Below are 25,139 nucleotides of genomic sequence, written 5' to 3'. Positions count from 1 at the left end.
ATCGTTAGAGCGTTTATTTCCATACAAACAGTGAAATGATAGCAATAATAACAATAATGATAAGAAGATACAATCTTTTCGAAAGAATGATTATAAAGAAAATATTTAAGTAAAAATAATTCTATACATTTTATTTAATATAAAGAATGCTATTTTATTGGATAGTCAGTTATCAGCCATTTACCATGGTATATTTGTTAAAATATTCACTATTTTCTGTACAATACGCAAATTAGAAAAAAACATTAGTTTTTGCAATTCTTTAAAAACGACCGTCGAACACTTTGTACTAACATAAGTGTAGGACTACTAGGCGATCTCTCTATCATAATTTAGATATTTAGACAAACCTTACTAAGAATTTGTCCAAGTCTTGTATTGCCCTAACCAATGTATTACTTAATACGATGATCTTGCAATCAACATTATCGTTGGAAAAGAATTGGAATTTTGAATAATGAAGTTTCAGTCTTCCCTTTAATAATACATGACAACAAAATGAGAGCTTCTGGTCCTTAATTAGTTTTAAACAGAAAGCTTGTACACCGTTTCCAAGGGAATGTTTTAATTCACTAACAATTAATATATATATCTATCGTACAATCGTCTTGACGGTCACTAATAGTAGAAGTATTAGTAGTCATGTTCGCGAGATTAGGTCTTTTCCCATTGGACAGATCGTTTAGGACGATTGTAGAAGAATTAAATTAATTCGTATTGGATGAGTTAGGTCAAATGACTAGGTATTTGAAACATTAAAATCAGTAGTATGATATGGCATGTGAGAATATGTTGTGAATTATAATCGTAATAGGAAGTGTATGCAATGCGAGACTGATCAATTAGATTTCACTCCTACTTTGGCGTCATTCTCATGTCTCGTCGCACTTTTTAATATTAAGTCTGCAGACATACTCTGTGTTGTACGTGGATATGATCTGAGAGGAAAACGTCTGTTTGGACTATTCAGTGGAAATAAAGTGAGCTGATATTTTACAATAATATTATTCTGGAACGATAGGGAATGATTCAAAGGGGTTATTGCCTACTACAATTCTTTGCGGACCAGTATATTTCCGGCAATGACATTTATTCTGAGGTCTTCATTCTTTTTGGTGTTTTGTAGAACTTTATCAGGTGTATTTTGGATTTAATTGATACCACTTTAAAAGTTTCTCTCACATTTTCACGAATGAGTGAGCAAATTATAGATGTTGCATTTTATTTCTGCGTTTTGAAATGTATCCACAAAGAGGTTGGATTTCATTAATTAAAACCTTGTTCCAGTATTTGTTGTTGTATCTAGCAACTGTAATGTACTACAGAACTTCTGTCTTTTGCCCCTAAATCGGTTCATGGTATTAAAACTTTGATGATTTCAATCTAAGGAAAAGTAACAGTATCAGACGCCACAATGGTATCTTAACTCGACTTGTCTTAGTATTGACAATTCTGCAGCTGATACGACTTGCCACATTAATATAACCATTATTTGCTTAATGTATGCGGTATTCACAATAGAAGTCACTAGATATGCAGTCACTTTCTGCTCAATGAAGTAAATGTCGACCTGATATGGTGAGAAGAGGCTATGTTCAATCAACCCGCTGCACATATTGATTCATTTAACTGCTAACGGAAATGAAAATACAAAGAAATCTAAAAACAAGCACCATATTTATCATACATATTTATGTGATAAATGTAGTTATCAAGAACTGACAATGCTATTCTATAACGTCAATAAAACACAACACACGTGAATATAAAATAAAATCATTATAATTTTAAAGATAGAAAGCGTCTATAAAGAAAGCACTTATTAGGTTGAAATGTAAATTAATAAAATGTCACTTTGCGTCCAATATCTGTCGAACTTCATTCGTTCGCCAGCCTAAAAAGAAATTACAAGACATAAAAATCATATTTTACACGAAAACGATTTATCTCATCTAAATAAAAGACGAAATAAAACGGTTATATAACCAGTAGTGCTCTAAATATCAATCTAAATTATAAAACAATTTGTTCTTAGTAACGCACAACATTTGAGGACTACCTGAAAACACACAAAAACAGTGTGAATGTATTTTACAATTGCATATATATATATATATATATATATATATATATATATATATATATATATATATATATATATATATATTAAATTTCAAGATTCTCGTATAATCTTGGCACACTATTTTATTTTACGGACACAAAACTTTATATCATACTTTTAATAAGCTAAGTCATCATTGGTGGATGAAGGCATATAAAATAAGGAATGATATGTGGCGAACACACAAATTAATCTCTTCGAGCTAAAAAGATCTGGAAATTCAACGCTTATTCTCTACCTCCCGCCATTATCCCATCTACTTCTCGTCACTGAATCAGTTGTATTCACTTATTTTTAATTAACGTTTCTCTTTTACTTTTACACTTTCCTCATAGGTGTTCGATGTACCTTTGAATATTCATTCACAAACGCAGACAACATAACCACTGCCGACACCAATGAGAAATCACAAGGGTACCGGTAAGATAAACTGATAAAAAGTGTGATTTGGTTGTAGTGATTAAATAAGAGCAACACATGTAAAGCATGTAGCATCAAGGCAATTGGAGTAGCGTAACCCGCTCGAAGACACACCAGAGTAGGCGTATCTGCTACTTTGATGGTAGGATTCGAATGCACGCTATTTTCTTTACGAGTTAGATACTCTAGCCATCGAGATACCATGGCTCCTGACATTGTGAGACAGACACTGATGTTTTACTAATACATCGTATAAAGATCACGGACTTTCACAATTAGAATGCTTGCCTTTTCAGGTAACATTATGTCCTTTATTGAACTGAGTTAAGCATTTTATGTTCGTACAAAGCCTGTGAAAATAAGTGCAAGATGTGTTTTAAATAATGTAACACACGCAAAAATAAACACGCATATACCTAAGACAGGAAATATATTTACATTTAATGTTGTTAGTGTCGATCAAAGAGATTTATGCATAGTGTTTAACCAAACTTGAAGCTTCTGGACTTTATGAATCCTGTTAAATGTGAAGTCCAAGTAGTCATACTATTGTAGCAAATTTCACAAAATAAATAGTATTAACCCGATTTTAACCATTGGTTACGAACATATAGTTAAAACACATTAAAAAGTCAATAATAGTCACTTTCTGTTGTTTTGAATTAATAGCCTGTATCAGGTAATCGTCAAATAGTGAGGTTTGGTAAAATATTCAACCTTATATCAAAGAAATGGGAAAAACATATATCCATATTCTGTTACGTAAAATCGTCTTGATGTGAAAAACGTGATGCATGTGTACATTTCACATGTTTCAAACACGCTTAACATGGGTGACATGCATGGTACTCGGCCCATGTTTGACATATATAAGGAAACATATATTTTACATTTGCAAACATATGTTTCTCTTTCCACGCTGTAATTTTGTAGTATATCAGTAGGTATAAATTACTGGTTCTAGACGTTATTTAACAGTAGAAGTGAAACAATGTAAATGACCTACGAAATAGCAGCTAGCCACGATAGTAACATTTGACAATGATGATGGTGGTCCCACTTGGAAGCACGCACAGTGATCTTGTTTTACGTTTCACTCCCCCATCAGGTGCTGTCCGTGACATGGGAACCGGACGTTTCTGTCTGAATTTGCCCTTCTCGGCTATCTTAAAGTACACAAATACATATTAACGTTTAAAACAATTCTCCATTACCTGGTTATATTTGCTTGGATTGTAAATTAATCAAGCTTTCCAACACACAGTTGCAGAGGTTGGTAGGCGTTTGAAAGGTACATTTATAACATGTAAATATAATCCTTTTATATATGTTTAAATATTTGTTTCCTTGTCAATGGTGAATAAAACTTGATATCGTTTTCTCTATTGGAATAGCTATATCGTGATATAGCAGTGCTCACATTGGATTATCTCTGAATTAAAATAATTCGCAAAGTAAATGCAGCCCTTCTTTAGTCGAAAAATGAGCGTTTGGTATAAGGCAACACATGCGGCTGGCTTTTCTGCGACTCTCAAAACTTGACATACAGAACATTGTGCTTAATTTGTTTTTATTTATTCATTGGTTTTAGTTATTTCATTGTTTTAGTCTTGTTTTCTTGTTAGTGTGTCGCATAGCCTTCAGTGATGCATTTCGGGATTCTAAAGTTGTATTAAAGAACCCCCACAACAAGTCTTTCCCGCTTTGTTGCTTTATGATTTCTTACAAATCTGTTCTCCGACAAGAAACAAACATTTTGTAAAGACTTTTTTATTTTATATTATTTTTGTCATGGGTGTATACTTTTTATGCTGTCTTTAATGAAAACGTACGAGAACAGAGACGGTATTTAAGGAGTTGTCAGACACCTGTAATTAGAATGTTAGTACTATGGTATACTGACTCATTTTATTTAAACTTATTTTGATGGTTGAATAACTAACGACTACAGCTATTGATAATCTTCTCAATGCAGATAAAATGAGAAGTGACCTGGCTTTGACAGTTTACGGCTGAGATCTGCAAACAAATCTGGCATATTCTGGGACTTGTTTGACTTAGAGCACTATATTATGCAAACAAAAACAGTATTCTATCCGTTACCCAAACGCAAGTAGTTATCACATATATTGCATCATCATATCACAACCTTATATTTGTAGAACAAAGAAGGTTTTACTAATATAATAAGTGAAACACAATGAGATTTTCTGAGGAGTTGACATATCAGTGACTGCACTCGCCTCGTTTTAGATTTAATTATTAAAAGGACAGATGAATATGTCATCTCAGCACTTTTACCACTTCTTAATTACGACATGTTTTTGATTCAGGAGAATAGACTGTTAAAGAAACATCTTCGCTGAATCCACATTGAAATGGTCTCAAACCTTTTATCATCACTGATGATAGGCGAAGCCTTTGCTAAATAAACGTCGCTGATCCAAGATTTTTCCTATGCAGCGTTGTTTCAAATATGGTTAACCCCTTTCCCCACATATATTCTTAACAGCGTTATAGGTATTAAGTGCTGCACTAAAGACAATTCAGATATAAATCATACAAGAAATTAATAATCCTGAATATATAATAGGCCAATACGCTGATATTCCAATACTCTTAATAAATGACGATGACACTTCTCTCAACACTGACGATGACACTTCTCTCAACACTGCTTTAATTATTCTAGATAGCTTCTCCTGTTGCTCGGGATGGGCGTGAGCATTAACAAAGAGCAGGACATATGTTTTTTTGCAAAACGGGGTTGTGCTAAAGAATTAGGAACAGCAATTAGTTGGAACCGTTCTAGTCGTTTTACACCTCTTTGAACTATACTTGATTTGACGGAAAGCAATACTACTGCAACAACTTAGAGGAAATAGAAAATTGAAACAATTACAACTTTAAAAAAAACTGTCATGATTGGATATATCGAAGTAATTAAATGTTTAGATTTGCCTATGCTCACTCACTGTTTTATGGTACTTCCGGAAACTCTTAAATAAATCATGAAGCATATTCGAAGTGGAAAAGATGACGCATTTGAACGGAACACTCTAGTAAGTGAATATTAAGGTGGAGGGCTGAACATGCCATCCGTTCCGTCTTTTTGTAGTGCAACTGCACATACGATCCCGCGGATAAAGATAAAAATAATTGATCCTCTCAACCATTCGCCATATAAACTACTTCTAGACACACTTGAGGTTAGAATGGACATTAGTTTTCTCTTTGAAATTAAAAGACGCCAGAGAATTTTACAGATGTTTAACATATTTTGTAACGATACTTTTTGTCCATGATTATCTCACCACAATCGATTAACAAATTGTATCACTGTCACTGTTATAATAAATATATTCCCTCTAAATAAATATTGTGAAAGTCTGTATTCCATTTTATAACATGGATGAGTAAGATAGTGTGTTCCTTGTGTACAACGAGTTCAAAACTTGTAAAACATTTTTTGTTGTGTACTATGGAGTTCTTGACACAATCGAATCAAATTGGAAAAACATTAATAGAAATGCAAAGAAAAAAGGAATCACCACAACACGAAAAGATAAACTATTATAAGGGAGCAGGGATATATTACAAGTTCATCTCATACATTTAACGTAAGAAAAGAAAAAGCATACTAGTTCAAATGGAAACCTATTGAAATTCTATATTTAATTAGAATTGCTCTCACTAAGATAGGAAATCAATATATGTTCTTCACTCCCATCGCTACCACTGGGGAAACATACTATTTCGAGATTTCAATACAAAGGTTTCCACTGAATTATTTTTACTAATATTGTATCGTTTAAAATGAAACTCCATTTACCTTTTGTGTGGAAGTTGGAGAGACCATTTCATTTACATTTACAACGTTGTTTTGTGACATCGGTATTAATACATTTTATGTCCGTTACTTACAAAGAATGTTATATTTGTTTAGATGTACAGAATGCATGGGTGCAATTTTGACCAACAGTGATGTTGTCTTTTCTTGGACATTTTTGTTCTTTGTCCCACCCACACTTGTCCGGTTGCCAGAAATGCAGCAAGCTCTATTTGCTGTATTTCTGTTTATGGCGGTTGCAGCCTCAAACAATTTCTGTATTATACGCTATATCTCATTGTTCAATTTCATAGCACGTTTACGCTATGGACTTTGTCGAAATAGTTGGTATGCTGTAAATACATAGCAAATATTTGTTTCACTAATATCATTCATGTTCACTACAAAGTCACGAAAGTGGCCAGCATCAAACACAATGTTTGTTTTTGTTTTAATTATGTACTAAAATACGTTGACTTTATATCGTAAATCGTCTTGTTATGACACATGCAATGCTGGCATGATCAAACATACATATTGAACAATTTGATTCTGCATTGATATGCAACTAACCACATCTTAGCTGGCTGAAGTTTAAAACAAATATGCAAGCTCAACCTACACCAACATGAGACTAATTCAGTTCTCAAGCGTTCATGACAGTATAACATGGGCCAGTCAGGTCTCTTCCCTTATGTAGATTGCGGGTACAAAATGTTTCCAAATTGATATACTCCGCACCTTGGTGCAAATTAAAAAGTGCAAATGATGACTTTGCTATCAACATAAAACTCAAGTATCTCCTCTTAGTTATAGTGTTCAATGGTTTTCATCACTACAGAGTACACGTTACTGCACCTGTTTCATTATTAAAATTACAATGTTCGAATTTAATTGAATTAATTAGGCGTGTTTCTTTCTTACTGTTGTTATTCGCTTTGCAAAACATGAAACTTTACCTAACCAAGCTTTTTTTTTTTAAAACGACAACTGCGTTGTAAAACAAACAAACTGGTATATCAATCAACACAAATGTTATTTTAAAAAAAGTATTTCAAATAGGACAGAAATACATTCTGAATTTATTAAATGACTTCAATAATTATCATTTTCTGCAAGCACTGGCGAGAATGAACAGGAAATCTTTCAAAATGTTTCATGAATTTAATATTAAATCATCGCCTATTTCAGATTATCTTTATCACGCAGTATTTGTTTGAGTGAAATGAATTTATATAGAAGTAGTGCTTATGCGTTTCGTCATTTCATTAAATTCTGACGTTACACTATTCATGTATTGCATATGAAAAGTCCCAGATGCGAGCTGAGTTAATAATGTACAATTCGATAAAAGTACTTTTTGTTCACAAATCATATTTCAAATAGAACATTTGACACAGACAACATTATTTTGCATCACCCGATCAGGTTTTTAAACTAAACAACTCTCTATTTCATATTGCGACATCGAATAGGAAATGCTACAGGCTTAGATTTATTAAGAAATCAGCCATTATTTGAAACTATAAGATCACACACAACTTGAACCGTTTTGTAAAAGCATTGAATCGGTTGTCCTTTTTGCGATAGCTTAATGGGTATCAATTATTTTGTTATCCAGTGCGACTTTAAAATAACAGATAATACTTAGAAAGGAGAATAGTGGATTGAAAAGCTATGTTAATAGTGTACTTGAATGAGTTTAAAGTGTACTGCCACATTCCAAGGAGTAAGAAGCCGATAGTTTGAAATGGACTAGAATGATACATGCATAAAATTGGTAAGGAAGTTGTTAAAAATTGTAACCTAGGAGATAGAGAAAACATTGGTATTGCTTTCAACAAGAATGCGCTGAAAGATGTAAACTTTGAATGCGTTTTGAAATTCTAGACTGATTTGCACAAAAGGTTAGCTAGGCATACTCTTTACTTGTTTCATATTAACATAGAGCACGACTTTCCACTTGCTTAAGCACAGTAGAGCTTGTAAGGTAATTTAAAGAATATTACTACCAATTAAATTAGCGTAAACACCGCAAACGTCTACGTAATAGAGAACAACAACAAGGTAGTTATAGACTGCCTTAGTTGATTTTATTATGGTTGTCGCTTTAAACCTTACAACAAATTTGTCTGTCACGTGGCATGCAGCAATAAACATACCGGCCCACGCTCATTGATGTTTCTTCAGTCAATAGTATTATGATTACTATTTTCGTCCGGTTACTGGTATTTTGTACGTAGCGCTCTGCGGCGAGTGATGAAACTGACATGTATTTAAAACAAATGTGTTGAAAACCCTAATTATATTTATAATTAAATGCTCTAGATTTAATAATTAACGGACTGGCCATAGAGCACCAATATGTGCCCTACTGGGGAGATTCATTCGATTGCTCGTGCTGAAACGTCACTAAAATAACCAAACCTGTAGAAAGGCGCGGCATTTTGATGTGCCATAGTGATATAATAAATTTAAAATTGTATAACACAAATGAACGTATTATTGTATATTAAAGAGGCGAATGTATGATAACGAAAATAACGATTTTAAAATCCCCATTTAAGAATTAACAAAAGAAACTGACATACTGTTATGTTAATGTGTAACTAAACTGGATAGAAGTGACAAAGTACTGTACTGGTGATATAAATTATGAACTACGTCTATTACTGAGCATGGATTCAAGAGACCAAGGTTCTATAACACTGTACGTCTAAGCAGCCTTCGACAGACTAGAGTAAAACAATAGATACAAATGTATCCCGTTTACATATGTGCAATAGGCATTTGACAAAAGCAATGAATTACCAAGGTTATAAATGGTGGAACTAAATTTTCAGTTTCAAATTATCCTGTCCCTCAGACACTCCCTTGACAAAAATAGGATTCAAAGCATATTAAAATAGCTCTGAAACGACATTATTTCTCACTTGTTGGGCATGTTTCAAATTCCAGTATCTGAAATACGAAGCATAAAATCATCTACCGGCATGAGAGACATCCCATTTGCCACAATAATCTTTCATTAACAGTACGTGCCAACAAATATACACCTTACTTTGACTAAGTTGAAAGAAGTATGCATCGCGTAAAATATTGCAAACTGCTTCTCACGAAATGAGAAATACAGGCCAAGTCGAGCTATCTCGTAACAGGCAATAGTGATAACACAGTTCCACTGGATCATTTTCATAGTATTAACTTTCTGATGATGTAATGTGTTTTGTTCATACATAGTTCATCATAGGGATATTTAATAGGAATGGCTTGCTGGCGGTCTTTCTAAAAGATTCTTTATAGTTTGCACTATTTAGTTTTTAAAACTGTTGTGTTATATATAATACAAACAGTTTTCTTACCTCTTCCGTGCTGTAAAGGTCCGGGTCTTGAAATGCTGAGAGGTCATTTGTATTCGTATAGTAGGGTCTTTTGTCAGCTGCCGTAATCTCATCCTTGAAATAAACACACACACACAGATATATATATATATATATATATATATATATATATATATATATATATATATATATATATATATATATATCCACTATATAAAACACTAAATATATACATTCAAACATAAATCAATAGTTCTGATACTCACAACGAAAGGAACACACACAATAATTGTTTATATGGGTACAGGTAATTCCAAATTTCGATTAACCCAATTGCAGTATATATATGTAAAAAAAAAAAGATCATAAAGGTTTTTAAAAAATGATAATATAACTGATTTGCATGCTATTCTTTCTAGTGAATAATATCAGTTCAGAACAAAATCTCAACTTAAAAAGACATTAATTTGGTTTGTTTGGTTTTGGTGTTTTGCGGCACAGCTAAGGCATGTAGGTTATTTTCAGCATTTTTTAAAACCAAGAACACACCACGATAACGGCTGTGATAATCCGATAATATGAATTGAACCCAAGCCATCTCTGGTAAGCTACCCAACGCGTCGTAGAGACTCCTAAGCACAATGCGCTTTACGTAAAAACTAAGAATAAAGATATATGAGGCATCTTCATCAATAGTTATCATTGGAAAAAATGTGCAAGTTGGAATCGCATCATCTATTTGCTTACAACTACAGGGAAATATAGTTCATTTTAATACATATTATCAAAACTAAATAATGAAAATACAATTGAATATTAAAACTGTAACATCAACTGTATTTACACATATGGACACAGAACGTAAAACACAAACATTGTTCCCATTATTAAAGAACGCAGAATAATGGAAATCAGAGCTAGGATTCGACATAGATTGCAACCTTATAACCAATGTTGTCCTGACGCACTATTAAGCCTTATTATATACCTGCATACTTCATTTACAATTAAATTTTACATGTTAATTAGCAAGAACTGTACCATTCTATGTGCCATATGCTTATACAGAGAGGTATACAAATAAGCTGTGTTTCATTTAAGGCGCCAGTACAAAGCACAGCAAGCCGACCATTCAGAAACCTTTTTGTTTAAAGTACAGAGAAAATATGGATAGCTGTTATATTGTCCAAATCTCACAGTTTACTAAATGTCAATAGAGTCCAAAAATAAATAACAATATAATAGAATATGAGAGAGATAAGAGATAACGGTTACAAATCGCCTTCACTTCCTTGTTTAACATTCTAGTCTCTAATCCTCACTTAAATGACATCTTTGCAATGACAGAATGAGCCTACTTCTGTATCGTAGTATCGAATAAGTAATCCCTTAATTTTGAGTTTTTATCTCTTCCTGTATAAAACATTGATATTCAGTTCCTCAATAAAGAGAGATGGCCTGGTATGGTTCTACAGTAACCTTGACTGAATATAAACCTCAATACATCCTCCTTACCGTATGCGTGTTGTGTTTGTGTGTATGTGTATACCAGTTTGGTCTTCAGGACAATGGATTTTATACGACGTGTGTTTCATTGGAATTAAAAATGATGTTCTGTTAGGAAATTCATTCATTTTCAATTTTCGTGATTTGATTTAAATTTTCATTCGGTCGTACAACGCTGTAATTCCTCTTTTCAATCATATGTAAGAATGGAAAGAAAAATGTTCAAAACCTATACGTTGTGTTGCAAAAAGTTTTCTTTTTCTATTATAAGTGTACTTTGTAATTTTACTCGCGCAGTGAAACCATTCTATGACAAAATGACAGATCGTATGCATGAAAGCATATATTACACAAAGATGTATCTTTAAACCTTCACTATCCATAAATTAAAGTCTAGGATACGACGGATACACTCGTATCCTTTTGATATATCTGCATGATAAATACTTACAAAGGAAAGCAGCTATTTCTTCAGTTCCATCACAATAATTATATTTGTACAAGGACTCTTACATATTATGTGACCTTAGTTAAACTTACCATATCATCCCAGGATTTCTCTTGTGTATCATAGGGTTTGAGTAGCTGAAAAAGTATTTATAAAGTCAAAGTCAAACCTAGCATGGTATGGTCTTCGATTCTAGTGCTTTTATTCAGAATCAGGGTTTTACTCAAAATCAATGTTTTACTCCAAATCAGTGTTTTACTCCAAATCTGGGTTTTCATCAGACTCAGGGCTTTTACTCAGACCTAGTGTTTATACGAAGACTAAATATTTCGACAATATATGACACAAAGTTATGGTAAAGAACATAATGAATTGTACCAAGGCAGACTCGTCCTTTTTATGCTTAACGACCAACAAATCAATAGCTCGCAACACTCACATTTATATTTAAAAGTATAAAAGTATATAAAGGGACGTTCCGTTTCATCATTTGTCGTTTTCGAAACAAAATCATGAATGGACTTCAAATCCTTCGTTTTGAGTTTTCTCTATATTTCTCTCTCTCTCTCTCTCTCTCTCTCTCTCTCTCTCTCTCGTGTGTTTGTGTGTGTGTGTTTTATGTGGTTCTCCTGTGATCCTACCTGCTCACTGTCTGCTTCTTGCGTATCAAGGAGATAAGGGCGAGCCACTGATAAATGGAGCATGACAACTATGGTTCCCAGGATATACACTATTTTGAATTCCATTTTCTGAAATTGGTGATAAAAATTAAAAAGGGGTAAATAATAAAAGATACATGTTGTCTTTAAAAAGCAAGGATCTTTCACATACATAGGTCACGTTAACTACAAAGGAAGGAAGAAAGTCATTTATACTGAGCAATCTGACCACATACAGAGATTGATATTGTACAATATAAAAGAAGAATATAACCATATACAGCAGGGGTGAACAACCCGTAACCCGCCGGCCCGATACGGCCCGCGAACGTGTTCTGTCCAGCCCTCAGGGCAAATTAAAACAACACAGAAAGCTGGCCCGTAAACAGTAATTGTATTAAAGAAATTAGTGTTTGCGGCCCTTGACTGGTCTTAGAAAATGGCCCTTGTCCGAAAAAGGCGGTGCACCACTGATATACAGAGATTGATACTATCCAATGTACCTGACCAATACGACCATATACTGTGAATGATAATACCAAAGGTAATTGACAAATATGACTTTAGCAAATATTTATAATATCCAGGGTACTTGACCAATATGACCATATACTGTAAATGGTAATACCCAAGGTAATTGACCAATATGACCATACACCAAGATTGATACTATGCAAGGTACTAGACCAATATGACCACATACAGAGACTGATAGTATTCAATGTACGTGACCACTTTTGTCCGCTGCCCATTTGTCAGTGCATTATTCATAACTTGAATTAGTTCCGAGATAGTTCATCGGTTATTTTTATTTCATCTGCAGGCTGTTACAGAAACAATAACAAGCTGAACAATCAAGAACTTATGGTATTTTCATATTAACAGTAGCTGGATTGTAACATGCATAAATAAAAACTTTCGCCGTAGTTGAGATTCCAGAATGCATAGACGTTTACCATAGAAAATGAAACGTTTTTATTTCTGTTATTTAGCAATGATTGTCAGTGCCATCACTTAAGTACACGTCTTTTCATGCACATGTATAGTGGTCAGTGGTTTATGTTTACCTTGATTATGATCTTTACGCCAGGTGAGGTGGCTATAATGAGTCATGATTTATGACTGGTTCAAGTTTAAATACGCGTATAATTAAAACACAAAATGCAACGAAAGATGTTTTAAATTTATAAAATGATGAGATATCATAAGACAAATAAATCATTTATTAGAAATATTCAATATTATTATTGTTTTAGTCATAAAATTACCTTTGCCTTGTAGATATTTATATAGATGTATACAGACATTGCTCAATCACTGAAAAGTGTAAACCGATTATATTAATCTTTCCACTCAAACAAGTAGTAACATTTAGCATGCCTCAAAATTTGAGAGAAAGAGCAAATTTAAAGCCAACTAATAGACAATAGATGGGAAATTGGAGCCTTGTGGAAACAAACAATGCAAGAAGTGCCAATACAGGAAGAAAGAAAAACACATTTTCAAACACATTCACTGATGAAACATTTAATATTTTCAATATACTATAAAATGTAAGAAAATAAATATGATATACCTCATTATATGCAGGATATTCAGCTCTAAATGCTTTGGGGAAACGAAGAAATTGAACATTAGAACGAATCTTCACAGATCAGATAATCTAACCAATGAAGTGGAAAGGAGCCCAATGTCGAATCATTTCTCTTCTCCAGGTCATACTTTCCTGTAATCCTGACCGGGAACGCCAATAACTCAATATGGAACACAGAATTTTAGGAAAACCAAAGAAGCTTATTGGATTCGCCAGCTGTGTCCACACAAACCCAGTGGCTTAAATAAGGATGAACAAACCGGCCCTTCACCAATGCATAAGTAACTAAGAATGTACAGGTTACCAAAATCGCATTTTCCTGCCATACATACATACATACATACATACATACATACATACATACATACATACATACATACATACATACATGCATACATACATACATACAAACATACATACATACATGCATACATACATACATACATACATACGTACATTCTTTTTATCAAACACATGGGTCACTAATCTATGAAATATTACAAACTCAATGTTGAAATATAGCTTTAGATCATAACTTTGTGCAAGTTTTACCAATGAGTCGGTTCAACAACATATTAGATCCAGTGGATGAAAATATTGTATCTGAAATGAATATTGCTGTAGATAGCGCAAACATTTCATTGTTGTCCTCCATAACATTGTGATTGGGGTCCGTTGTGTTAGTCATTCCTGCCTTGGAAGCACGAAAACTCGACAACATTCAACATCAGTTAACCTTTGTTTTGTATTTAATTGTACTTATCTATATCATACATAGTGTAGATTTTGTATATTACTCATTTTTGTGTTCGGTTATATTTATGTTTATGTAATTGTCGTTTTAGGCATTGCCTCCTTGAAAGAAAGAATAGATTTTGCAAGTGCTTGGGCTGGTTTCGCACCACCCTTGTTCTGTTGTTTATTAGATATTTTGTTTAATACACATACATACATACACACATACATACATACATCCATACATACATGCATACATACATACATACACAAAGTCAAATGTTCTATGCACGGAAAAGATACTGGTCAATATTTCTAGTGAATATCGGGTGACGATTTTGCATACATCATGCCACTAGAGCAATAAACGTGTTTGGCAGCCATACAAGTATTGGTAAATGTTAGTGACAATCTATAATATCGGACAATTGCCTTTTGGAACTCAAATTACTATAATATCGTCGTGTCATTTATACAAGGTAAGAAAAAGATTGTTTCCTTTACTCTAACGTTAGGAGGGTACACAGTCTAACGTTCGCCATGCAGAATTGAATCGGGTTCGTTTGCCCGACGGTCAGGAGCACAAAAACACAAGTAACAAAAATAGAATGTCGAAACCAGCTAGACTAGCTAGTAAGTGATCTCGTATACGCAGACCGCTAGATTACTCGCCTCTTACCTAGACAATCTTCCTGGAATTTCACACGGATTCGCAATTCCGAGTGTTGGAAACCGATAAGGTTAAAAAAATGTATAATCTACTGTTATGAAGGAAGTACATAGTTCGTCTGTAGTAGTGTCAGGAACTCATACCATTTGTCTAAACAGTCTGAACCAACTAGACTAGTTAGTAAGTGGACCTTTACACTGTATTCATTTCGTCCTGACATTCATCCTGGAATGTCATCCGGATTCAATGCTCAAAGCATTAAAACTGGGTTTCAACCGGACCACCAGTTACTATTGAATGCTGCCAGAGCGGTAGATATAGAGTTTATGACGTATCTTCTACGGTATTGGCATTTGTCACTTATCATTTCGTGACTTTTCAACACTTCTTAAAACCGGACAGAAATGTGCTATATAGCCAGAAACTGTAATGGATGTCGATCTTGTAAATCTGTGAATGCAATGCAGGAAATCTAGAAAGGCTAATGGGTCGGTTTTGCAGCTGCAAAGTGCAGGCATAAAGTCTGTGATTTTATTACAACTTTGATTTGTTATGAATTTCTTCCATTCACATTCAACGTAAATGTAGCCATTGTCCATTATACCAGAAAGGACTTACAAAACGTATGTCATCAAACGAATCAACCCAGGGTACAACAGCCCTCAGAAACAAAACAGGGAGGTAGCGTCTAATGCACAAAAGCAATGAGACCTACAGCTTTTATACGTATATCTATATATATATATATATATATATATATATATATATATATATATATATATATATATATATATATATATATATATTTGCTGAACTATTTATACAGAACATTTTTATTGTAGATATTGTGGAAATATTTAGCCTTGTCTATAAGTGTAACATATAGTTTGGTGCTGTAATAAGGTTATCATGATAATTGCACTCTATGTGTATGTCAAATTTTTAACTGCTGGTAGTCACGGTTGGCTAGACATTAATCTCAGCACGCTGGATATTTGATATCAGAAATTTTCAACGTCAACTGTGCATTACATTTAGACCAGGAACGTATGTAACACAAATTAAACTTCCTTATATCTAAGCCCAGCATGAACAGTGCCACAGTCATATTACAAACAGGTGGATGGGCTTGGTGCTATAGGCGAAAATGAATTTGACTGTAGATTTAGCTTTAATAAAGGTTTATCACCCTTACAGTCCTGTGACACAGGTGGTTCAGACGACTCAAACGCAACAGGCTGTTCGGGTTTTGTTAAGATCACATTCTTAAATAGATCACACTGTTCTAGTACCCTAAACATTTATTAAAATTTGTAATGTAACCCGATACATTCGCATATCGGGACATAATGTCTGTGTTTTTTAAAATAATATTCAGGTATTTACAAGGAGAAAAATAATTAAGTTATGTTGACATCATAATTGTCTCCCTCATAATACTTACTATCTTATTCAAAGTGATTAATTGATTTGACTGCTTAGTATTCATATGTCAAGTGAACAGCTTACAGACGTTACGGATTAATTGGTGCTTATGTTCAGAGAACATTCAACGCATATGAAATTGCAAGCATTGAAGGGTATGCATCTGATGATGTTTGTTCTTTGATAGTTCGCAACTTTATATATATATATATATATATATATATATATATATATATATATATATATATATATATATATATATATATATATAATGTTCATTTTGTGATATTAAGGTCAGCATAATCCTTTATGCTAAAAAAAACTATTATTGCAGAGAACTAATAGATCTTCAGAAATATTTGAAGGATGTTTATACATACTATAAAGAATGATAATTAAATGTCAATTCTGAGGAGAACAAAAAAAAATATATGTCATCGAGGTAATCTAACAGCCTACATTTTGCATTTTGAAACATCGCTCGGAAATAACTTTTTAGCTTTTGTATGTGTGGCTGCTTTTAATACAATGGTTTATTTTATTCGTATACAAAAGAATAAGCAATTCATTCGTTTTGTCATTAGATTTCAATTGAAACTGTTATTACGTATTTTTTGGAGTAATAGTTATATTGATTTGAGATATTAATTGTGTTATTGAGCATGTACACACAAATTTCTTTCTAAAAATTAAACTATCCAAAATATGTTGAGGGACGGGTTAGGTTCCTAAAATATTATTAGTAAACTAAGTCGTGGCTTAGGCATAAAAGCTTAAACGAACAGACGCTGGACCCCACATTAGACTTTATGCGTCCACTGTCCAGACATTCGGATCTGGGAATTGGTAAAATAAATGGGGAGGTTGTTTTTCAGTCTCTTTGTAAACAAGTCCATTAAGGTTATTCGCAGCATCACGAATAGAGAACTAGCTACTGCTTGATGTACAGACCTTTCTGCTAGTACCACCTTGACCTCTCTGGACAGACTGTCCGCGAGAAAATTCCTTTTGAGGTTCCCTCTGAAAATTTCCAACGTAAGAGGTTTCAAATTTCGACATAAAGAGAGGGTCATGTTGTCGTCTATGGTACACTATCAGCATGTTTTCTGTTCCGACCATAACACAAGAACTATTTTTCTGGTTTAAACATAGTTGTATAGGTACAAGAACTTTCCGCCTTGCCAAATTGTTTATGTGAACGGTAGCTTCTTCTCCATAGAAACAAAGACGCTCTCTTACTCCATTTGAGCTTCACAACACGATTCAGACGCTGCTATGTAGATATATAGTGAGGTTCAGGCCGTGAATTCAAACCTAGAATTATATTTCTGTAATTCAAGAAAAGACTGCTGGTACATCAACACTTTAATAGCTACCATAGACACGTCATCAACTTCAGTTTTAAGATAGGTTCTTGTTTTTTACTGAATTACAGTTACTAGGACTTATGTCTGTTATTTTTGAGTTATTTGGGGATTTCTTTCGCAATACCGTAATTTGTTTTTTTCTTCTTCTCATTTTGACTTTGTATTCTGGGGATAATATTATTTGTTAAATTGTACAAGGCTTGTCGTCTTTCACCTTTTCTGTTGCTTATTCTAAGATAATAGACTCGCAATGCTATGTCCTATAGTCAGATTGGAGTGTGTTCATATTCTTTATGTATTTTATAACTTTGCATCTTAATAGGATGTAGGAATGATAAGCTTTGAGGGGGTACTTTATACTCCGTAGTAAAAGCTATGCATCGGTGATCAGTGACAGATTGGACAATAGTGCTGTTAATGTGCTTGTTCTATTTACATTCTCTAAGACACGTAATGCTGAACGTTTAAAATAATTTGCTTGATCTGAATATCCACATAAACGAAACTGAAATCGTTCTTTTTTCAGTCCCTCTTACGAGTTCTTACAGTGATATATCTGCGATATTTCTACATCCATTGATGAAAATAAATACATCATTAAAGTCTGTAAACCTGTCTCAATGAATCGTTATTAATAAATATAGCAATGACGGATGACATTACATCTGCCATTATCAATTCTCTGTCTCGATCGTTGCTTTTGAATGCCTGAAAATTAATATCGACTACGACATTTCTGTCCTAACGTGTGGATGTATTTGGTTACAATGCTAAAGAGAAAATGTTTAGAGATTCAGAGCTGCGTACTCTGTGTGACAGGTTGATGGTACTAGGATTCAGAGCTGCGTACTCTGTGTGACAGGTTGATGGTACTAGGATTCAGAACTGCGTCCTCTGTGTGACAGGTTGATGGTACTAGGATTCAGAGCTACGTACACTGTTTCACAGGTTGATTATACTAGGATTCAGAGCTGCGTCCTCTGTTTTACAGGTTGATGGTACTAGGATTCAGAGCTGCGTCCTCTGTTTGACAGGTTGATGGTACTAGGATTCAGAGCTGCGTCCTCTGTTTGACAGGTTGATGGTACTAGGATTCAGAGCTGCGTCCTCTGTTTGACAGGTTGATGGTACTAGGATTCAGAGCTGCATACACTGCTTCACAGGTTGATGGTACTAGGATTCAGAGCTGCGTCCTCTGTTTGACAGGTTGATGGTACTAGGATTCAGAGCTGCGTCCTCTGTTTGACAGGTTGATGGTACTAGGATTCAGAGCTGCATACACTGCTTCACAGGTTGATGATACTAGGATTCAGAGCTGCGTCCTCTGTTTGACAGGTTGATGGTACTAGGATTCAGAGCTGCGTCCTCTGTGTGACAGGTTGATGGTACTAGGATTCAGAGCTGCGTACTCTGTTTGACAGGTTGATGGTACTAGGATTCAGAGCTGCGTCCTTTGTTTGACAGGTTGATGGTACTAGGATTCAGAGCTGCGTCCTCCGTGTGACATGTTGATGGTACTAGGATTCAGAGCTGCGTCCTCTGTTTGACAGGTTGATGGTACTAGGATTCAGAGCTGCGTCCTCTGTTTGACAGGTTGACGGTACTAGGATTCAGAGCTGCGTCTTCTGTTTGACAGGTTGATAGTACTAGGATTCAGAGCTGCGTCCTCTGTGTGACAGGTTGATGGTACTAGGATTCAGAGCTGCGTCCTCTGTTTGACAGGTTGATGGTACTAGGATTCAGGGCTGCGTCCTCTGTTTGACAGGTTGATGGTACTAGGATTGAGAGCTGCGTACTCTGTTTGACAGGTTGATTGTACTAGGATTGAGAGCTGCCTCCTCTGTTTGACAGGTTGATGGTACTAGGATTGAGAGCTGCGTCCTCTGTGTGACAGGTTGATGGTACTAGGATTCAGAGCTGCGTCCTCTGTTTGACAGATTGATGGTACTAGGATTGAGAGCTGCGTCCTCTGTTTGACAGGTTGATGGTACTAGGATTCAGAGTTGCGTACTCTGTGTGACAGGTTGATGGTACTAGGATTCAGAGCTGCGTACTCTGTTGACAGGTTGATGGTACTAGGATTCAGAGCTGCGTACTCTGTGTGACAGGTTGATGGTACTAGGATTCAGAGCTGCCTACTCTGTTTGACAGGTTGATGGTACTAGGCTTCAGAGCTGCTTGCTCTGTGTGACAGGTTGATGGTACTAGGGTATCTCTTTTTCATGTGGCTCAACTTTCAAAGTTTTTTATCAATGACGTTTTTCTTGCCAGTTACATTTGTGGTTTTGCCAAACCCTGCATATAGTACGTACTTAAGCATGTGCTTTATCCTCAAGAATGCATAAAATCAATACAAAAGGATAACACTATGCCAACGGCTGGTCACTTTAATATGAAAACAATATTGCCACATACATAAGCTCATATATAAGATCTGACAAACTTAATACAAACGCCATGTTGTCGTCAGAATAACATATATTCCACAACTTAGGCACAAATAAGACAACTGCCACGACCAAACACTAACACCGTGCTTTCTTCTCAGTACTCAACATCAAATGAAGCCGATGTAAAAAAACTGCGAAGATGCTAACTAAATTGAAAGGCATTGGAATTACTCATTTGTTACAAAGAGTACAAAGAAGAATTAAAATAACACTTCTACAACTTATATGCTATATATGAGAGCAAGACCATCACGGAAAAAGGAATCAGTACACTCTATTAGTAAACCTGGCTAAGCCATTAGTAAAACCAATTCATGCTGAATGGATAAGTGCAGCTCACGCGAAAATGACATAAAAATCTGACCTAATTACCAATAGTGTTGGAAAATCTGTACTTGTTTAATTCTGCAATTTGTGGATTATTTATCTGACAATAGTTTGTATGTATCATGATATCTGATTGACACGATGTTGGTAAAGTGGCTTCGTTAAATCTCACTGAAGCTTGACCTTTAATATTCTGCTATAATGAGTGCATGTACAGTGTTTCATTAACAATGGGTCTTCAAGAAAGATAATTTTAAAGACTTGTTTTTCGTTTAGAAAATAATACATGAATAAACTAAAAAGTGACGATTTCAATTTTTTGACAACAATTTCACTCAAATGAAGGATCTATTTCAATAAGTATTAAATTTGATTTCCACATACTAGTTTTCTTCTTATTCCTTATTTTATTTTGAATAGCATCTGTTTCAATACCTTATGCATTTTGCTTTTTCTCTCTATCTCACATCTCACATATCAGTTTAAAGCAGCGGTTGAAAATTATAGCAACGGACACCTTATTAATTCGTATTTCAAAGAGTTTAAATAAAACACGCGTGGAAAAACTAGTACTGTATTACCAGTTACTTTATTGGCATTTATTTCAATCTATCGAGAAAAACAGTATGAACATGTTCCAGTTTGGGTTGCCATCATACATGGCCAATTTGGTATCGCGGTATGATGGCCAGAACTCATCAACACATAAATTGATTATTTGTTCTTCGTGACCCAGTTATGTCTCCATGAGGAATGTGTCCTATAAGCCTTGCCCCAAGATCAATTGTTGAAGCTAAAGAAGATTGGATCCATCTAATATTCCTAAAATCAGTAATGCAAGTTCAGTTCCAACAGCGCCAATGTTTCGAAGGTACAGCAGCAAGCAAAACAAACACAGAAGAATAACCGATCTAACCATCAGAATAAGCGTTATTATCGATGCAAAAAATGGGAACATATAACATTGCTTAGTTCAGAGGATAATGGAAAACATACTTGTAATTCTGTCTCTTGTATTGTTAAGATAACACGTTCCACGAAGCTTGTGTAACACACAGGAACTGTTTAGATTAACACCTGAGTATACTTGGTATCATTTAAATGGACGTTACATGGGAAATTTTAATCAATATCGTGGGTAGCTAAATACATAGTTATGTATATTGTCAGTCTTCTGTTCTAAAGTGCGGGTATTATGTCTGATGTTAATATGTTCATTTTTATATCTTAAACAACAAACATCACAGTGACGTTTGATGAACAATTCATGGAAAAGAATGTGCGAAACGAGAGGTTTAACTCTTGAATCTCTGACCAAGATATAACATAGTCTGTACATCCTGGTTAGCATCGCAAACATAAACATAAGTAGTAAAACAAAACAACATAAAACAATTCCACCACATTGGAAATATATAAAGCAAATACAACTGTAAGTCTTTATACCTCGAATAAGGCATTAACGTTATCTTTTCAAGTTGTCAAAATGTGCATGAGGATGACGACAACGTTAAGCAGCTGGAAAACGAAGCTAGTGTACACGATTGTTTTGAAAAATAATGATTTTCGTTTTTTACTGCTTAGAATTGAAATAGAAATTACCGTTATATTATTCATTTATTAAGTGAACGGTTAGCGCCATTGTTCCATTTCTCTCGTGAATCATGTCAGCTAAATAATCTGACACTCTGTAATATATAATGCATGTGTCATTTAATCCGTTTTGCAGGTCCCAATATAGAGAGTAGCAAGTGCAAATATTCAAGGTGTTATGTATGTCTTTTCTACGAGCTGGGATTCCATGCAAGGCTTCTGTTCTTGCCGTTATGAATTTACGTTGAAATATTTTCTGTATTGTCGATAATTAACCACATACATACATGCATGCATAGATACATACATAGATACATACATAGATACATACATACATACATACATACATACATACATACATACATACATGCATGCATGCATACATACATACATACACACACAGAGAACATACATACATACATACATACATACACACACACACAACATACATACATACATACATACATGCATGCATGCATGAATGCATACACACACACATACATACATACATACATACATACATACATACATACATACATACATACATACATACATACATACATATATGATAGAGTCGGATTTGAAAATTTAGATACATCATTATTAGAATTTATATGACAACTTTTTACGATTTTATAAAGAACAAATCATAGACATGAAAATTTAGTTACAGATTATAATGAATAAAACTATTTTCGAGATGGGGAATCCATGCATTATAAATAAATGAATTATTGCACTAACTCAACACATGAATAACGCAGTAGTGTATTTGGTATCCGCCATTCCCCTATATTGACACACACGTGTGAAATGCAATTCCTTTTTTAATGTTTTTCTTATTTTCCGATTCTTTAGTTAGAGCAGATTTGTATGAGTCAGAAACGAATTCATGTATGTGTCAGTGAGTAATCTCTAGCGGTATGGTTTTCATATCAAGTGATAAACGATGGCGCTCTACAGTTTCATGTTTTGCTTTATAACTTTGATGTATTTTAATTGATTTATTGTACTTTCAGGAGCAGGTACTGTCTTGTCAGGCAAAATGCGTTTCGTCTTTTTTAACTCCTGCTGAAGATAGTGTACTTTAGACTAATTCAAGCTGACCTTTTGAGCTCATTGGAGCAGCCATTTTGGTTAGCCGTGTGCTTAGATCATGCTCCATTTATACATGCACAATATCCAAAGAAAGTTCAGGCAACTTATATGCAAGTAACATAAAGGTACGCAAACATTCTCTCCCTTATGCACGTTACAAAATGCGAGAAACTACACCCTACTTCTGACAATCTCTTAGAAGTACATACTATGTGTAGTTCTGCTTCTGTTTCAGTCAAGATAATAAGTTTTCTTTCTTATACTGAGTTTTGCAATATTTTCCATACAAATGTGGATAAAAAAATGATATTTTACTGATCGTTCCGAACTCATCAAGGATTAAAATAAAATCATAATCGATCGAATTCTGATCATAATATATTGTTTCTAGTTCATTGGTTTAAATATTTATTTTTTCTTTCAAGGCTAAATTTTTCGGCCGAAAATAAAACTCTCGCCCCGTGCCAGAACATAATAGTTCAACAATTACTATTAATCTGTGAAAAAAAGCAATACTTAGCAATAAGAAATAAAATAGTCTCAATAGAGAGAAATACAATATTTAAAGTATAGCAAATATCAGCAGTTGCTTGAAAAGTTGCTACTGTGTATATGGAATTAATTAAATAACAGTAGACCGTAAATAAAGGGATCTTTGTGTATCTATACTTGATATACACAAAAACAGTAAGCGGTAATTCAACTGGTGCATGGTATCTAAAATTAATATAAAAGACAGTACTAAACAGCACTTGGGCATCTAAAACTAGTTAAACTGGCAGAAAAAGTTATAAAAGTATTGTTGCATATAACAGGAATGTAAAATAATTGTTTGAATTCTCTCTTTTAAATTCAGTTAAACGCCAAAATAATACTATAGAACAATGTCTTTCTGGGATTAAATGAATACAAATCAACCTAATTTATATAATACGATATGGAAATTATGCTTAGAATTCCAACAAATTAGGAAATATGTCAGACTTGAAACGGTTACTACACAAACTCAATATAAAATGAATTTGAAAATGCTATCTATACATTTCATACGCATACTTTGTGTCAACTCAATATTAGTTTGAAAAATATGTTTACAAGGCCACTAAATGCATTTCTAGAGGATTTTGGTGATCTATTTTATACAAACACAAATAAAATGGGTCATCATTATTATTATTATAAAAATATTCTTTTGTTATAATTATGTACAACGTTGTACATGCATCTCGAATATATACATACATATATATATATATAGAGAGAGAGAGAGAAAGACATACAGACAGAGAGAGAGAGAGAGAGAGAGAGAGAGAGAGAGAGAGAGAGAGAGAGATAAATTGAGAAATTGACTTTTATACCATATGTCTCTTGTCTTTAACACAAACTGTTGCCTCTGTGAGATTTGGTTTCACCGTCTGCAAGGGAATGCTGCACTTCACGCATCATCCAAGCACTTATGTAGTCGGGAGGGAGCATTAATTATTCACTACAGTTTTTCCGTATCTCGATAGCGGAATTGATCGTTTCCTAAAGACATAATCTAATCGGTCAATCC

General features: G+C 34.1%; 1 protein-coding gene across 3 annotated transcripts; it reads right to left on the bottom strand.

The window, feature by feature from the left end:
• LOC149773770 (uncharacterized) lies at nucleotides 1-25,139 on the bottom strand. Of its 3 annotated transcripts, none has more exons than XM_089946032.1 (6): nucleotides 24,943-25,138; nucleotides 12,308-12,415; nucleotides 11,759-11,803; nucleotides 9,734-9,826; nucleotides 3,545-3,708; nucleotides 1-1,894 (listed from the first exon to the last, which is right to left on the bottom strand). In XM_089946032.1, the coding sequence occupies exons 1-5, from the start codon at nucleotides 24,943-24,945 to the stop codon at nucleotides 3,559-3,561; spliced, it is 399 nt and encodes a 132-aa protein (XP_089802158.1). In that variant the 5' UTR covers nucleotides 24,946-25,138; the 3' UTR covers nucleotides 1-1,894; nucleotides 3,545-3,558. The 3 variants fall into 3 exon arrangements, with proteins under 3 accessions (XP_089802158.1, XP_089802157.1, XP_089802160.1); XM_089946031.1 differs by having other exon boundaries at nucleotides 3,549-3,708; nucleotides 24,943-25,075; XM_089946034.1 differs by lacking the exon at nucleotides 1-1,894 and adding an exon at nucleotides 1,909-2,892 and having other exon boundaries at nucleotides 3,549-3,708; nucleotides 24,943-25,139.

Source organism: Sinohyriopsis cumingii, unplaced genomic scaffold (assembly GCF_028554795.1).
Source record: "Sinohyriopsis cumingii isolate HCF-2022 unplaced genomic scaffold, ASM2855479v2 utg000576l, whole genome shotgun sequence".
Taxonomy (NCBI): domain Eukaryota; kingdom Metazoa; phylum Mollusca; class Bivalvia; order Unionida; family Unionidae; genus Sinohyriopsis; species Sinohyriopsis cumingii.
This window is presented reverse-complemented; position numbering and strand designations above follow the sequence as displayed.

Coding starts and splice junctions, on each gene's coding strand:
- LOC149773770 (XM_089946034.1), bottom strand. Junction 9,827..11,758: donor AGAAATCCTGGGATGATATG/GTAAGTTTAACT, acceptor GTTTATTTCAAG/GATGAGATTACGGCAGCTGA. Junction 3,709..9,733: donor ACCTTTACAGCACGGAAGAG/GTAAGAAAACTG, acceptor GTGTACTTTAAG/ATAGCCGAGAAGGGCAAATT.